At 38.6% G+C, this 18,037-nt stretch overlaps 1 protein-coding gene across 3 annotated transcripts in view; it reads left to right on the top strand.

Moving 5' to 3' along the window:
- LOC101857052 (transmembrane protein 179) overlaps nucleotides 1–17,903 on the top strand; it is a 49,968-nt gene extending 32,065 nt beyond the window's left edge. For 2 of the 3 annotated variants that reach the window (XM_005106305.3, XM_035971871.1), the window contains exons 2-6: nucleotides 1,817–2,149; nucleotides 5,413–5,585; nucleotides 8,025–8,147; nucleotides 8,891–8,936; nucleotides 17,186–17,903. In XM_005106305.3, the coding sequence (XP_005106362.2) occupies nucleotides 2,033–2,149; nucleotides 5,413–5,585; nucleotides 8,025–8,147; nucleotides 8,891–8,936; nucleotides 17,186–17,383 (657 nt within the window). In that variant the 5' untranslated portion in view covers nucleotides 1,817–2,032 and the 3' untranslated portion in view covers nucleotides 17,384–17,903. Of the gene's footprint in view, nucleotides 1–1,816; nucleotides 2,150–5,412; nucleotides 5,586–5,649; nucleotides 5,814–8,024; nucleotides 8,148–8,890; nucleotides 8,937–17,185 lie in introns of all 3 variants that reach the window. The other variant, XM_005106302.3, reaches the window with a different exon arrangement.
- The last annotated feature ends 134 nt before the right edge of the window (nucleotides 17,904–18,037 follow it).

The raw sequence follows: 18,037 nt of genomic DNA, 5'->3' as shown, positions 1-18,037 counted from the left end.
AACCACACCACCACCACCACCAACAACAACAACAACAACAACAACAACAACAACAACAACAACAACAACAACAACAACAACGACGACGACGGGGTCGACAATAATATCATTGTGTTTCTCCTCCAGACAAGCAATGGTGAATGTTCAATTCTATTAATAAGCCTTGGCAGAGATCTTTCATCATTATGTAAGTGCCTTGAAACAAACAAACCGTTATTATTTTGTTTATAGTTAACCTAGCTTTTCTCGAAAGTTCACTTCTGGCTTGCATTTAAATCCCTTCTATTGTGTTTAATGGGCCCACTGAACTATTACTCAAACAAGTTCTACAGGATTGGTATAGTGGTTGCGAAAAACGGAAAGGAATACAGCTAATAAATAAGACATGCACCCTAACGTTTTGGAGAAAAAATACGCACCAACTGGTTTTGTCTGTGGTGTAGTGGTTAGGCGCTTTACCGATGCGTAAGGATTTTTTGATTGCTCCATACATTGATCTAATACAGCGGATGGTCGGAGGGCGCCACTGGTAGGTCCTACTTCTTTCCCTTCTACTTCTACTTCTAGTCTGTTGTTTCTGCCTATCTGCTTTGCATCAACATCTGTTGTGCAGCGGTTAGGCATTTGGCCGTTGCGTGCAGTAAAGTACATTTTAAATATTTGGGGACCATTATATCATCAGATGGGAGATGTCACACCGAAATAAAAAGGCGCATTTGCCAAGCAAAAGCAATCTTCCACAAAATGAAACAGATACTCACAAACATCAATCTATGGAAACGAGAAAAAGAGTACTGAAAAGTTACATCTAGCCAATCCTATTATACAGGTGCGCAGCATGGACAATCAATAAACAGCTGGAAGGAACAATTTTCGCGACAGAGTTGAGGTTCATAAGACGCATGCTACGTATCCAATGGACAGCTAGACAAACAAATGAAGAAGTCTTGGTTGAAGCAAATTGAAGAAGACAGCTTATGACGAATTATACGAAAGCGACAGGCAAATTTTCTTTGGACACACAATGCGGAAAGAAGCATTGGAGAATATTGTAACAACAGGCAAGTTTGATAGAAATAGAGACAGAAGCAGACGGAGGGAAAAGATACTGGACAAGAGGACAACATGGCTAGGAGCAGCAAGAACAACAGACACCATTGCTGCAACGCAAGAGAGAGTGAAGTGGAGGTCCATGATCGCTCACGCCAGTCGGCAGGGCACCGGATTATGATGATGATGATGCAGAAAACGTCAGTTCGATTCCTGTGCTTGGAAAAATATCTCCCTCCGTCTCCTGGGGTGTTGCATCCTCCATTAATATTGTTTTTACATTATTCCTTCTTCTCTTCTCCTCTTCCTCTCCTCGTCCTCTCCTCGTCCTCTCCTCGTCCTCCTCCCCCTCCTCCTCCTCGGGGGGCGCCTCTGTCTGGTACAGACTTGTCTAAGGTATAGACAAAAAGTGGTAGGGTTACGAGAGAGAACTTTAAACACTCAGTGCATATTTTGCAGCACGAACTTGTGTGTGTGTGTGTGTGTGTGTGTGTGTGTGTGTGTGTGTGTGTGTGTGTGTCGGTGTGTGTGTTTATGTGAGTGAGTGAGTTTGTGTGTGTATATGTGTTTTGTCTGTGCGCGCGCGCGCGCCCGCGTGTGTGTGTGTGTGTGTGTGTGTGTGTGTGTGTGTGTCCATTATCCATAGGCGCAAGTGTGGTGAGACTGTCGTGTGAACAAACGAGTGCCGCAAAAAATTAACTTTCCATAATATTTATTCGGAACAAACTGCTAATTTCGTTTTATTGCTCTTTTTTGTCTTCCCCAGAGTACGAAACGTGATTCAACATCCCAACATCAAAGTGTCCCTTACGAGTGTGCTGCCACAGTGTTACTTCTAAATTAACAGAAACCTTGTGAACGGCTTGCTGTCTCCTACCAGATTCTCAAGGGACTTTTTGAGTTCCTACTACAGGTGGAACAGCAGGATACAAATAGACTTCTTGTTCTCTGTTGGCATCTGCATTCAACTGAATCGACAACCATGTCTGTCATCGATATTTTAAGCAATCCCAATCTGGTCCTACGAATGAGACTCGTGGCTTATGGAGTCCTCATCTTTTTCAGCTTTTTCATTTTTGTTGGAGTTGCTGTAATGAAGGTTTGTTTTATTGACTGTCCGCAATACACATAACTGACATTATTGCCTTCTGTATTCTTTCAAGAAAGAAGATAAGGAAAAAGAAACTGCAATATTTTCAATACTGATAGGCTTCACATTAATGATATTGGTGTTTTTGATGCAGTGCGCCATCCTTTCAGAGGCCAGTATTAAAATAATTATCTCAAGAACTACCACACTGACCTCCCATCTAAAAATAGCCTCTTCTGTTAGGCCACAGGTTTGGTTTACTTAATAAGGCCAGGAGAAGACAATTGTAGTAGCTTATGAAAGTAATCACAAGAGAACAAGACCAAGTGCCTTGTCATACAGTTATAATAAGTATCAAGTTCGGTAATCAGAAATATTGTGTTGTCTGTAATGTCAGACTGCATTCTAATAACAAGCTATATTTTGAATGATGAATACAGTTGAACCGAGCCTGCTCTAACGGGCACCTGTCCAAGATAATAATATCTGTACAAACAACCAACTCCCCACTTCCCCTTTGTGTTTAGCATTGCTATAATGACTGTCTAAGACAACCCTTTTGCTTCTTGACTCTTCTGCCGTAAGCTGACAAAACGCCCTTTTTTATTCATAGCAGTTTAGAGAAAAAGAAGCTTTTGTCAGTGTTAGTGTAACCATTTAAAAATAGCGTTCTTCCGAAATTTTAATTCTAATTAATTAGAAAACTAGCCACAGCTTAACTATTAGCCTATTTTTTACACACGTTGGATAACTGATGAGGCTTCTGATTTAACCCCCCCAAAAAATTTAGCGCTAAAATGAAAAAAGGTGTTTTGTCTGCTTATGGTAGTATTGGTTGCTGTCTTGGACAATTTCGACTGTACTGAAATCTTCAGACTGCTTTTTTATCTGTCCCCGGGGTTTTATGCACCCTGCATAATTTCGCAAAATTTGATTTTTTGGGGGGCATAATTTCTGATTATTTTCCTTTGTCATTCTTAGTTAGAATTAACAGAATGGCATAATTTCATATTTTTGGGGTCAGTTTGCACAATTTCATTTTTTTTGTGAGCATAAAACTGCGGGGACAGCTTTATGCAGCAGCACCTGTGCATAGTCTGGATCTTGTAGATATGTGAAATATTGTAGCTTTTGTTCTGACAATATACTTGTACATTGTCACTGCATGTGGACGAAATTAAGATTTCGTTGTTAACCCTATCCGTAACCCCATGGTCATTTTGTACCCCAGGGGTTGTTTCTTTCCCTCATTGTAGAATATTTCTAGTGCAAAGACCTCTTTGAAACTTTCAGAATTTCTCAAAAATTCATTTTGACTGATTGCTTTTCAAAGCAAATTACAATTAGTAATGTATATTTTTGACCAGTAGTCATGTTTTATAATGACCTTTTTTGAGCCCGGGGGGTGGGGGTGGGGGTGGGGCGTCATCTGTACACCCACTCTACATAGAGGAAATAAACTCAGTATTGTTATCCTTATCTAGTAGCCTACTGTCTTGTGGGGTAGCACACATCGTCTTCACTGAGTAAGCCAACTAGTAATCGCTACGTTGACATTTTTCAACATTCAGGGTTTTTGTTGGGTATCGTTCGTGCCCTTGTAGCTTTTATAGCATGAGTTATCTTCAGTTTTTTTTAACTTCTTTTCTTTCATAGTAAACAGTGTGGTTTCCATAACTCTGACTCCATGATAGGGTCATCTTGTTGTTCGTCTTCTTGTTATAACTGTTATTATTATTTTTATTTTTTTGTTGTTGTCCATCCTCCAGTCATTAAGATTAATACCCTTTCAACATACATGCTGTACCTAGAAAGTGGTGGTTTACTCACTGAGCTGCTCCTGGGCCTGTGTGGGTGGTTGGTGGGTGCTCTGGTGTTGTTTGCTCCATCTTTCCTATCAAACATCTATCGTCCTTATCTCCCCTTCTTTTTTATGTTTGGTTATACTCTCTTGTAACACCTCTAATCTTCTGGCACTAATATGACCTACTGCAGTTGCGAGCGCCGTAAAACTCTTACTAAAACTAAACTATGACCTTTTTGTGTTGCAAGGGCCGTTAAACTCTTATTGTGGGTGGTTGGCGGGTGCTCTGGTGTGGTTTGCTTCTTCTTTCCTATCAAACATCTGTCGTCTTTATCTCCCTTCTTTCTTTTTTGTGTTTGTTACTCTCTTGTAACACCTCTAATCTTCGGCACTTATATGACCTTATGGTTTTGCAAGTGCCATAAAACCCTTACTAAAACTAAAAAATATTTTACTAAAACAAAAAACCCTGTGCCTGTGCAGGTGATTGTCGAAGTTTGGGTTTGGATGTATATGTAGAAATTGTCACTGGAGCTGAAGCAGTTTTTTTATTATAATATTGAAAGAGTTTCGGTGGGACACCTTTGGACAGTTTCATTCTAAGTGAGACCAGTGATCATAAAGCAGACATGAGGGTGGACATTCTGGGCTTGTACTATACTATAAGGGTGATGATTAAGTGGTACACACAACATTTGGAGGTTAAATGGTTGATAATTATTTTCTTTCTTGACTTGTGATATTTTCTTTTCAAACAATTCTGTTCTTACAGTCAATAAATGGTTTTCCAATCAGTGTCCTTTGCAAGGTTTAACTACTTTCCTGTTCAGTGAAAAAGTAAAGGGCACAGTTCTCCACCTTAAAGAGTAGTACTTATGATTTATTACTTTAATGATTTCCTCCGTCAATTAAAATACAGGCCTAAACAGTTTTGCACAGTAAGTAGATGAAACCCTTAAAGTGTAGTGTCAACATATATATATAATACATTCTCCCCCCCCAGTCCCTAATCAATCCCATTCTTGAAATTGTGAATGAAAAAGGATACCATACATTCTTTGCATGGAAAACGTTCTTGTAACAATAAAGCGTTCATTGTATTTTGAGCAAGACAGTGCTAAGTTTGTGTTTTACCAGTGAAACCGGCTTATTCTCTCACTGCATGAACAAGCTTTTTGTTTTGACATGTTAGTTTTTTATTCTGTTGAGCAACTGGAACATTGATCTGTGTTATCAGTAGAATCCTCATGGTCTTCCCACCCTCTTACTGCATGAATATGGCTCTTTTGACACGCATTAGGTCTAGTATTAGTATTGGACAAATGCCTCACAGTTGTAATGCCCATTGATGCTGCATTGTCCTCTCACTGCACGAATGAGGTTCTATTGACATGCATCTGGTCATCTGTTGAGGCACTGCTCTGAGGCTGTGAAAATGCTGTTGGCATTCTCTTGTCCCCTCTCTCAGGGAGAGGCAGGGTTCTGTATACTCTACTTGGATGTGTCAGGTAGATTGGTGGAAGAACCATCTGACGCCAACTGCATCTTCCCTGTGGCTATTTCCATCATCTTCCAACTGTGTTACTCACTGAGCAGGATGGTCATGCTTTTCTTGCTGTCGCTGCATAAAATCAGTACTAGGTGAGTGTTACTCATTTATGGAAATTTTATTCTTAAGGTAAATAATTCTCTCTCTCTTCTCCAGGATGAAGCTGGTGGTTGTCCACTTTATATTGGCTCCGATCGAAGAGCGGGACCATCCTCCAACTGCAACTACCCAATGGCCATAGCAATTATGTTTCAGTTGCTGTTTTTGCTGTTTCGGATTGCCACCCTGTTATTGTTGTTATTGGGCAAATTCACCACGGAGTAAGCTCTTGTTGGATAGTTATTTTGCTAATGTGTGTTTGGGCAAGTCTACTTGAAAGTTGCTTGGGGTGAGGGCTACTTGTCTGTAGTTTATTCAAAGAAAAGGGTGACTGGTTTCTTTGTAATGGTTTATTTTTTTCCTGGAATGTATTGTCTGTCATCTATCAGATAGATCTTGTTTTAAGAGCCTTACTTGACTATATTATTATTCTTTTTCATTTATGGTGAACAAAGCTTCTTCTGTTTTGGGATGGATTTAGAGATTTTTCCTGGGAAGTCAGCTTGCAAAAGCATACCCTTCTGTGGCTTCGGATTTGAAGATGTCTTCCAACATACCAAATATTCAAAGAAGACGTCCGAGTCTTTTGCCATTATCTGAAAAACCAAACAAAAAAACAACAAACTAGAGTAGATGTAGGATCCAAACTGTCCTGGGATCATGGTGTGCAAAATCTGAGAATACCCCATGAAGTTTCCCGCTACAGGGACTTAAATAAACTATGTAGTTTGGCATGAGAGGCAACACTTTACCTGTAGCGCCCCCCCCCCCCTCCCCCCCCTCTACGACATCCAGGGTTAAGAAAAATCAAAACAAACGTTTGAGTGAAAATCGTAAAAATTTCTTTTATTTTTACGAGTAACCATTGAAAACAGTTTTCCCAATATCTCTGAATTTCTGGTTTCTGCCTTGTGAGCCCTGCTCTTAAGTTAAAGCTATCATGTCCTGCTCAAAGACATCCCCAGGGATTGCCCATATGTTAACTGTGTTGTTGTCAACATTACTTGGCATTTTTTTGTGAGCTCGAGCTCACTTATAACCCCTCGACCACTGGAGCTCCTTGTGTGTGCGCGTTTTAATACAGGTACAGGGTGTCTAAAAAAAAAGAGAACCCACTAAGAAAGGGTAATAAGCCGGTCATCTCAACACTAATTTCAACAAAAGTTACCATGAGGACGTCATGTTTTTAAATAATATGAAGAAAATCATATCAAGTTTTTAAACTACCAAAATTGGGTAAAACACAAAAGGGACGTGATCGGCCCATTTGGGTTTCTGGACAAGAATGCGGAAACCACAACAGTCGCCTCAGACAGATATCTACACGTGCCGAGAATGTTTTGTAGAGGTTTGGGGAGGGGTAATGCTGTAGAGTCCTGGTTCCAGTGGGATCGGGCCACAGCCCACACACCAAGAGTGGCCCTGATAATACTGATATGGTTGCAAAAAAGGTTTGGGGAACGCCTTATAAGACAAAAATTTATAAATGAATAGTTAAGTTACCCCATTTTCCCAAACTTGGGGCCCTTCATTATAACCTTTGGGAGTTTTTAAAAGACAGAGTCTAGGGAAACAACCTACAAGCAATGAACAATTAAGAGGCAGTGTTGATCAGGATGTCCAAAGAATCAACCCAAAAACATGCCATAGGGTTATTCAAAATTTCTAATGGCGCATAAGAGCTTGTATGGAAAGTAAATGGTCTGCATCTGGAGATTTAAATAGCGGAGACCTTTCTTGACTTGTTTAGCGATATTAATTTTGTATAAATTTGTTCTTCAATGCACAAATAGTGACTATTTGAAAGAGTCCAATATTGCTTATTCGTTAAGAAGTTGCACAGTTTTGCGTTTCAGTCAATTTTGGTTGAAATTGAAAAAATTTGATATTTTTCGAACAAATGGATTGATTTTTTTTCTTATTGACAAATATAATGTACTAATAGTTGATTTTATTTCTGCGAAATTTTATTTAAATTCTTTTAAAGATAACTGAGTTATTGTCGTTTAAATGGATCCTCTCTCTTTTTTATTTTTTTAAACATCTGGTAGTTAGTTTCATAGATGAGGTGTGACTGAGACTGAAGGTATTGCCCACTACTTTGTCACATACAAAATGGATCCAATCAGGATTGTTTTCAGGATGGCCTTAAACGGAAAAAGGATCTTTAGCCATCTCAGAAAGTTTGTTGTCTAAATAACATGAATTTGACAAGTAGTGCAATCTAGCAGCAGTGCTGAAAAGGAAAGCAATGATTTCTTAGCATGAATAGAAATCGTCATAGGTATATTAGCTCATTCCACACTGCTCTCCGCACACTGAGCTACAAGTTTGCATATATATTACATGTGTGTACAGGTGATGAAATTATTGTCTTTTAATAGAAGTAAGAAAGCAATCCTCATTTTAATTGTGTGTTTGTGTAATTGCAGCTTTGTCCTGTTCACGGATATGATGGAACTGGCATATGTTGTCACAGATTTCTGTGCTTTCTTCTTGACCTTCATCGGAGCTTGCATTTTGTCTGCTGGTACCAATGACACGTGTGACACTTTGTGAGTATAATAAAAGTCTCCTCTTACTTTTTCAGTCCATCTGTTTGTCAGCTAAGTAATGTTAATTCATGTAAATCATGTACATTTCGTTAGATACATGTATTACTTTTAAGTCTCTTATGAGGTTTGCCAGTTAAATTACTGTTTCTGAGATCAAATAGAAAGTGATTGGATAACTGACTAGATAACTGGTGCAGATGGCATAGAAAGTAATCTCTCTCTGAAATGTATCTCAGCATTTAATAAACAGGATTTTCATAAGTTACTGTACTTAAGAAACAGTTGAAACAAATAAACAACTTTTGAAGAAATTTGGTTGACTATGACATGTCTTGTTCCGTGGCAAGCATCAATTTCCTTGAGTGCTAATAGTAATAGGGTAAGCAACAACAACAGAAAAACCAAACAAAAAAACCCCAACCAAACGAACAAACAAAAAACAAAAAATACTCAAACAAACCAAACTGTGAAATTTGAACAAAACTTCATCTGCATTTACCACACCCACCTTATATTTACGCACACAAATCAGCCACAAGGAGCCAGTTCCATGAATTAGAAAAATAAAATGCTTTGGCTAAAAAAAGCTCCCAGAATACGAAGAAATGAAATCTCGGACTAAAAAATTCTGCTGTTTTCTTTATTTGGAGCTTCTAAAGATGAAGCAATACCCTTGAGCTGTTATTTTTCTTGCAGAATCAATAAAAGTACTGTATCGTTTTCTATTTCTTTTTCTGTTCCAGTAAATGTGATGGTACGGCCTGGTACTCTGCTTCCAAGGCTGCTCAGGTAAGTGGACTCATTAACTCACCGGTAGAACTCCACTAGAGTTGCAAAGCTTATGCTTAATACTTCAGTCTTCCTGCTCCTGTTTCCCTCAATGTTGAGAGGAGGTCAATTTTCCTTCAAGTTCAAGGGCTAGTTGGGAGGCTTCTGTTGTTGATATGGTATTCTTTTGGGGGCCCTCTTGTGTTTAACCCCATCCAGCTTTGTTTTGCATGGTCTGCCCCTGCCCTTGTATCCTGACTCTTTTCGGATGTAAGCTTGTGCAGCTGGTTGATTTGTAAGTTGCAAAGCAATGAGTAAATTGTTGATATTACTGTTTTGATACTGTGATGGACACCCACTTATTCTATACGTTTAACAATATAATCAGTCAAGACTGGTTTCGTATATGGTCGAACACTTGATGAACAAGATTCTTTATACCGTACCGACGGACGAGGGGGGGGTATAAAAACAATTAATCAACTACATATTGGCCATGTGAATATAACAATAGAAAGTCCTACGAAAGGAGTAGAGAACAGTCACACCCTGTTATTCTACCAGCTGTGAAACAGCCAACCCTGCTTATCTCCAGGTTTTGCTGGTGTAGGAAACAAACATACTATTTGCCCCTTTAAACCGCCATCAGGCACCCGCCGACTGCCTTGAGTTAAACGTTCCTTATTAAACTAATGTAAATTACTAAATTTGCCAAGCAACACACCAGCGTGTGACCAGCGAACTTGCCGCACGTGGTTTACACTACATAATTTATGGCGCATGACACCCACTCGGCAACTGCACAGCGAGAGCTCCCTTTCTCCCATATTATGCGATTTTGCGAGAAAGTGTCACGTTTCGGGTGAAGGGAAATAACTCCTTAAAATATTGTGGTCATATCTAGTCATGGCAAAAGTCATCTCCCCTGTCATTGGGCACTCGCGTAATGTAACTGTCTGATTGCCAGGAAATTCTTTACAGCTCAGTACTCTCTTGGCTTGGCCTTGTTGAACTTGTTGGAGATGGAAGCTCAATCAAGATTGACACACTTCGTCATATCATATCAACTGCATATAAAAATTTTGGATCTTTGTTTCCCAAAAATGTTATCCGAAGAGAAAATAGGTTACTGGGACAATAGGATTTAATCCTAAAACGTTAACCTTTTCAGTGATGAGGGATTTCCATCTAAACTTGTACAAAAGGATGTATCTAAACAAAGTCAATAATTTTCCCTAAGGAACTGCATAAGTTTCAAATGTGTCTTCTAAAAATCCTCTATAAATATGGGGTTTCACGCTGCATTAAGCAGTAGTCATTGAGTGCAGAATTAAAAAGAAATTGAAAAATCTTAATGATAAGTTCACCTGGCAACAAGGGAAAATGAAATAATTTGTATTGAGCTCTTCAGAAGAAGGATAATATGGTTGTTGCTGTTGCCAAGTTCAGTGGCTCAGAAGTCCATGTTACTTTGAACTTCAGTTGTGGAATGAAAAAAATGCAATCTTGTTGTTGACTGTGAGAATATTGTTGGTCTGGTAATTGGTAATTGGCATGGTATCGTAGGCAGTTTACTTATTAAGTACTCTGTCTACCTTTTGCAGCCTCTTTTACCTTTTATACTTATGGTGTTGAGGGGAGAAGCAAACATCTTTCTCTTGATTGTTATGTATGGTTGTATATATAAAGGTTTTGTTTAATGTTTCTCCCACTGCTTCAGCAGTTGAAAACATCTCCTCTGAGATCTTGGTCTTCTGAGTTTTATAATTGTTATTATTCTGCCTTTCCTGCCCCGCTTCTTCGTGTGTTTTTTAAAAATTAATTAAATGTAGGTGTTTTTACACCTCCTTCCTGTCTGTTAGGGCCAACGTGGGCTGCGAGAGATACAACATCACAGTAGAAGACAGAGATACTAGATAACAATTTTCTCCCCTCTTGGTAATCAACACTAGGTCTCCTGCATCCGACAGCGAAGCTCTTAGCCGCTACACCACAGACGCTGGTTCTCTTCCTCTGTATCCATCTGATCTTTGGTTGTATGCTCTCTCATTGGATGCATCACTTTTTGCTGATCTAAAGAATGTATACTTTTGCTCAAGACTGTTGGCATTCTTATGGAATTAGATTCAAAATCACTTTAGTCAGGCACAAATAATTCAAATACATCGGGGATTAACAAATGTGTCCATGCCAGTCAATATCAGTCATATAATATGAAAGAAATTTCAAAACGGAGTTAACATTGTTTTGAAAAACTATCACTTTTTCCCTACAATTTAAAACAAGAATGAAGTAAATATGGCCCTATTTGACGAAAATACAGAACTTTTAATTGTGCGAGGTGAGGAAACATGAAAAGGAGAAAATGGCCTCCGAAGTCGAGCAACAAGTTTCCATAGCAATTGGGGTCTTAAAATTGAGATAGAGACTTTAAATTTAGCAGTTATGCTAAATCTTGGCTATGCCACTACAAAATAACATGCAAAAGTAGAAAACTATTCATTCTCATAGAAAAAACTTATGGACAAAACAGAATTTTCACGACAATGGACCTCACGTCAAATGCAACAAAATATTACTATATTATTAGCATTATACTAGGTACCAGATACTAGATTTTCAAAGTTGCTGTTTGTCAAATTCATCTGTTTCACATGAAAGGCCTATATCTCCTGAGAATTTTGGTACCATACTTTAACCTCTCAATGTTTAAGAGAATGGCAGCTAATTCAATTTAACACAATAATCAAATATTGCTGAAGTCGCTAACTGGCTGCAACCCCATGCTTGAAGGATAGTAAAAGAGTACAAAGTGCACCAAACATCTCTTCATTAACAAAGTACAATCATCATAACAAAGAAATGAAGCCTATTTTTTTTTCAAGACTGTGAGATCATTACAAATCAGTATTTTGTTGCCTCAAACACGATGGTCTGTCGTTATTTCAATAAAAACACCGGGCGTTGTCCCGGCTGGCACCGCGCCAGCCCTCGCGGCGAGCGAGCCCGCTCAATACTGGAGTGTACTGAGTGCTCCTGTTAGTTTCGCGGAAGGATTCATGAAAATAATTCCCAGCTGAAGACTTTATTCTAATAGAAAAAGAACTTTTCTTTCTATTGGTACCTTTTTAGCCGATATTTTAGACATTTCGTGTTAAAAATGATATTTGAAAACGCTTATTTTCAATGTTTTCTATCCAAACGCGAAAGGTAAAAAACAATAACCGCAGGAAATCACGCTCAAAGCTGTATAGTTCTCCGTCAATGAAAAAGCGGTATGTATTTAATCATCAATCTCTCTGCAAAGCAATCGAATGCATGGATGTCAGTTTTGAACTGGCTGACTTCGCATTCCGACTGCGAGGGGCTTCCCTTTCCACAGCGATTCTCCGGCTCCAAATACTTGGATACTTGGATATACAAACAACTTACACTATTGTAACGAAGAAAATCGGAACTTTTCAAAGTGTTCAGCATTTGGTGTTTAATAGCAAAAGAGCAAAGAAACAAAGATCTGAATTACCCCCATTTTATCGAAACCACGCGCTCGGAATGCCGCGAGTCGGCTCTGGTGCCGTGTATACGCTACCAAATTTTACGTTTGCAATAGCACCATAAACACACGAGGGCACCCACCCACCCACCCACCCGCACACACACACACACACACGCACACACACGCACACTCATGCACACACACACACACACACACACACACACACACACACACACACACATACAAACACACACACCAACGTACATACACACATATGCACATATAGACCGCCTCGCTGGCTCTTAGTAAGGAGTCCGTTTTGAGAGATTTAGAGGAAGGTTAATTAATCTTATAAAAGCTCTAAAACACAATAAAAACAAAATTTTAAAGTCAATCCAAGTGTAGAACTGAAAGATCAACAGACGATAACAGCTAGCAGGGCACGCCCACACAGTCAGCTGTTCACGTAAACAAGCTTGGAATGGGCTAGAAATTACCGCTTTTACTCCGTTTTACCAATTAGAGTTGTTTACATTTCAGACCATTCATGATCGAAAAGGGGTCAAAATCTAGAAATAGTTACGAATGAAGAACGTTAAAGCAAAGGTGGCCATGGGGTTATGGTTCTAAAAATAATCTCACAGCTACACACTAGCAAGGGCCAATTATTCCTTTATCTCGTCCCTCAAAGCTCACAACCAACCACACACACCTCCAAAATAAAATAGTTATAGTAGATTATAGTTGTTTATTTTTATCTTAAATGAAGCAGAAGACATCAACATTTCAATAAATAAAAAAAAACCCAACAAAAATTTCATGTCAAGTCACTTTTTTGCCTTTCGAGCATCGTAGCTGATAATAGCACACTGCGTCTTACGACTGATATTGACAGGGGCACACAGAAATGTCTTCGACACATCCATAATTCGGGTTAAAGGCTAATGGGGATTAAAAATGGAAGAGACATCAGTCAGGGAAAGGCAATTTGCACGAGCTATTCAAGATTTTCAGTTTTCTGTGTTCGTGTTGTCCGTGCCCAACTACATTCTTTTTTTCGGGGTAAAATATGATTTAAAAAAATAAAATTGATTTGTCGTTGTTTTTTTTACAGTTCGTTAGATGGCTAGTCATGCTGATTAAGAAATTATCTACTTTTGTACACTTTTGACTTAAAAGATTAATGTTATGTCTCTTTTAAGTCCAAATCTGTTGTGGATTTAATCAAATGCGGCCATATTCGCGGCCATATTTGGTCACATGACTTTACATATTATGTAACACCAAAGATAGTACAAGACAAGATGGGCCACTCAGCCTAAAAAGTGTCCGCAGGAAGTATGCTCTTTGCTTCAGATGGCGCTGCAGTCTGTTTTGAAGCTCTCTTTCGTTTTTCCAGAAGAAGAATAGGAATAGCACCTCCTTGCGTGCGCAGATCGACTGCTGTTCATCAGCAGTTCGGGTACGTTCAGTGCGGAGTTAAAGGTTTTTAAAAATTTTAATGACCTCTCGCCCTTCATTCTAAAGTCAAATTAAACGAAGAAAACCATCTCCTTTTCCTCCGGAAGAGGTTTTTTGTCAGCGTAACCATTTTTAAAAAGCGTTCTTCCGAAATTTATCCCAAAACTTGCTAGTTTCACTTTGATTTTTTAAAACTCAAGTAGGATAACTCTGTTCGCAAAGAGTGCGCTTTTGTGAAGAGGGCGCCACCAAATTTTGAGGACACTTTTTTAATTGGCTCAAAGAGAGAAGTGGCCCATCTTGTCTTGTACTACTATCTTTGGTAACACCTTGTTTATCATGTAGGCCATTACATAACCTTTCTGGAGATAATTATAACGAAGTGACTATTTCTCCGAACGTTCGGAGAAATAGTGCCGATCTTTATTTCTCCGAACGGTTTCCGGCTTCCGCTCTGGTCGTGATTGTTTGCCTATTTGATCTGACCCTCTTTTCTATTGAGTGGACGGTTATCGTCCATTAAAAAAAAAAACGGAGCAAATTTTTGGGTTTAGATCTATTTCAATTTTCAAGAGCTAGAGATCTAGTCTAGAGATTTTTAGATGAGTGTAAAAACTTGAAAAAGAAAGGTTTCACAACAGAATGAAATCAAAACTAGAACAGCCCAGAAACAACCACAACAATTAACAAATAAGGGCGTGTGTCCACCTGTCCGAAGAAGATTGACCGTTTTAACCCTAAATGTGCGTAATTTGTAAAAAAAAGTACAGGATATTGCATGGAAATTATGGAATCACACACAGGGGGCCTGCCAGTGTCTGTACATGTAACTGGTTTTGGTGGAACGCTCTAACATAGCACATTTAAATCTAGATATACAGGTATATATATATATTTAGAATCTAATGAAGGTAGGAACATCAAATTAAATGACGTTACACAATACCTTTTGTAGAAACATCAAATTAAATGACGTTACACTATACAAACCCCCCCCCCCCATTTTCCCCCCCCAAAAAAATTAATAGAAAAACAACACATCAAGAAAAAAAAATACACACCAACAAAATATAACACCACAAAGAGGGAAAAATAAACGAAAAATAAAAGAGGAACAGCAATACAAATCGTATGTATCTGTGACGTATTCAACAAATCAACGTGGTGACAACAAGTGAGAAAGAGACGAAGTGAAGCTAAGTGAACTTTCTTTCAAAAGTAAAGAGGTTCATTTTCTTTTTTTTTTGTTGACTCTTTCGGGGACCAAAAAATCGAGCCACGATTGATTGGTCGCGGCCTCGACAAACGCAGATGCTAGCTCTATGTGTCGTTATCAATAACCCTCCATAGATCTAGATCTAGACAGCTCACGAGTGAACGCAACACATTAAGTTTAAGAGCAGCACCCTTCATAGGCCACACGTCATATCTGTAGCGAAAAACTGTTTGGAACTGTAGCATTTCTTTATATAAATACGGACATTTTTTGGACCGATTGAACCATATTGTATACGAACAATCTTTGGTAGGCCTATAATATAATTAGAGATCTATATTTTATTTTTATTATCCGAAATATGCGGGAAAGGGTGTGATTTCAGAGTGTTCGGAGAAATAGTGCCCAGCTTTATTTTCCCGAACGTTCGGAGAAATAGTGCCGGCCTAATTATAATTGTCATATGTTTTGCAGGCAATGTTTTCTTTGAATTTAGGAAAACTGTTGCTAAGTTGTCTTTCTCGTGCCTCATTTAGCACAATTTGGTGCCATCCTCTTGTCTATATAAGTAAAAATTAATTATCCCCGAAAAATGCGCTAATTCACAACAAAAAACTTGCTTAGATTAACTTTTGAACCATTTATCCAATCCTCATGCTGTTTAAAACAAAAAATATAGCTCAGCTCTTTTAGCTCTAGGTACTGACATGTATCTTGGTCTAATTAATGGTTTTCGAATTTTTTAATGAAACCTCCTACTATAAACCAGTAGAAAAATGGCTGTGGACTAGTTTGGGAGAACACTAAAGATTTTCAATACATCTGTACAATGGTGAAGAGTCTGGTAAGGGCATATACCAATGAGTCCTTTGACTTCTATTATCAACAGTTGGGTGGCCGAGTGGTTAGGCCCTCAGAGTCGCAACTGGAAGGTCGTGGGTTCGAATCCTGTCAGGGGCCTATAATTTATTATTATTATCATCATCATCATCACCATCTTTATTATTATTATTATTATTATTATTATTATTATTATTATTATTATTATTGTTATTTGAAATATATAGCGTTCATTTCACCCTATTCTTTAACTTGGTTAGCAAGTTAACTCCTAGTATGCGGTGAGCAGTTCAGGTGGCACCCAGCATCTCTCTGTTGTTTACTACAAAAAGCCTACAGTCAAAACTATTATAATCTAGAAATTCCTAGCAGACCAAGCTTATCTAAAATCCTATTAATGTTCATTGTAATGATAATTTATTATTACTCAGTTTCATGTTTCTTCTATGCAAATAGGTTAATTGAAAGGGAAGTTATAGGGAAGTTTGTGGTACTGAAAACCTATATGACAAAATTTGGCAGCATACAAAGGTGGAATAACCTTCTGTATATTAAGAGTTAAGTTAAACTAGGACCTTGGATCCTAGCAAGAGAATCGTCCTTTGGATATTCATGTATGTGCATATTTTTCCCCCTATCACCCCCCCCCCCCCCCCCCCCCCCCAAAAAATCTTATTTCTTACCCCCCGGGGCAGTGCCACTGACTGAAGTGTCTTTAGGCCATTCCCAAAGGGGGGACATTTCTCGTTCTAATGCACAGTAGAATTGTAAAAAATGGGCTGATCCGACAATGTCATGCTCATAACTGTGCCTGAACTACAACAGGGAACTGCTGATTTTTCTTTCCTAATCCTTACTATCGTCATTTTCCTCTACTTCTTTTGTATGTTTGTCACACTCTTGTGACCCGCTAATTCCGGGGTGCCTTTATAGTCGAAGCAGACTTTGTGCTGTTGAAGCTAGAGGGGTGAGCAGAGTAAGTGTGATTTCCTGTAAGGACTTCTCTGTTGACATCCACCCCTTGACGCTCATATGGCGTTATGCAGTTGCGAGCGCCATAAAACCTCTACATAAACAAAAACAACAATCCCATTCTTAACAAAATTTATTCCTACTTGAACAAGATTGTGGATACTGAAGTTGTTTTTATTTGATAAATTGTGTTAAAACCAATCTTGGAAAACAGTTAGAGGGGTTTTTATTGGGAGACCATAACAGTGATTCAGTTTATAATTTGTTTGCCATTTCCTTTATCAGGCTGGAGCATGGATCAGCACATTTGGATGGCTGTTCATCTTTGTGGTCGGATTCATCTCCTTGTGGCGTGCAGGGAAAATCCCATTTCTGGGTGGAGGAGCTGCAGCGACAACTGGAGCCTCCGGGGGGCCGGCAGACACCACGGGACCCCCCATGGAGACACCACCCAACAACCCAGATGACATGCCCAAATACTGATCAAAATCTTGTGCCTTAGCCTTAATGATACTGTTAGTAGAACTTTTTTTTGCTCCATTTTATAGTCATGCTCTGACTTGTATATCTTAACGCCATCATTTGTTACACTCCATTACAATATTTCTGTTTCTCAAAAGTTATTCATTGTTATTGAATGTTTTATTCAGATAACTCTTTCTGCTCCAGTTGTATAATGTATTTAGCACTTAGATTGCCACAGAAGGTGAACATCTGTTCTTGAGACACACCATAAAGAACTTCTGAATAATTAGTGTGAATGAATTATGACATATGATTATTCTTTTGCGGTTTTGCTTGAGTATTTCAATGAATGTGAATTGATTTGATTTTGTTCTAATACTGTGTACAAAATACTGAAATAATTAAAGAATATAGAATAAGTTGTGAGATTATCGTTAGCTTCATGAGCCACATTGATGTTTTTTGTCTGTGTTTGACTGCACTGGACTATAAAAATTGTATGTTTTCATTTTGATTCCATATAAAAAGAAAAAAAAAAGTATTTATGATTATAAAACAGACTTTAGACAGTTTGGATACGTTTTTATATTTGAAAGAAAATTTTGAATAGAACATTGTTCATTTTGAAGGAGGGAGGGAGGGAGGGAGGAGGGAGGGAGAGAGAGAGAGAGA

This window comes from Aplysia californica, unplaced genomic scaffold, assembly GCF_000002075.1.
Source record: "Aplysia californica isolate F4 #8 unplaced genomic scaffold, AplCal3.0 scaffold00525, whole genome shotgun sequence".
In the NCBI taxonomy this organism is placed as follows: domain Eukaryota; kingdom Metazoa; phylum Mollusca; class Gastropoda; order Aplysiida; family Aplysiidae; genus Aplysia; species Aplysia californica.
This window is presented reverse-complemented; position numbering and strand designations above follow the sequence as displayed.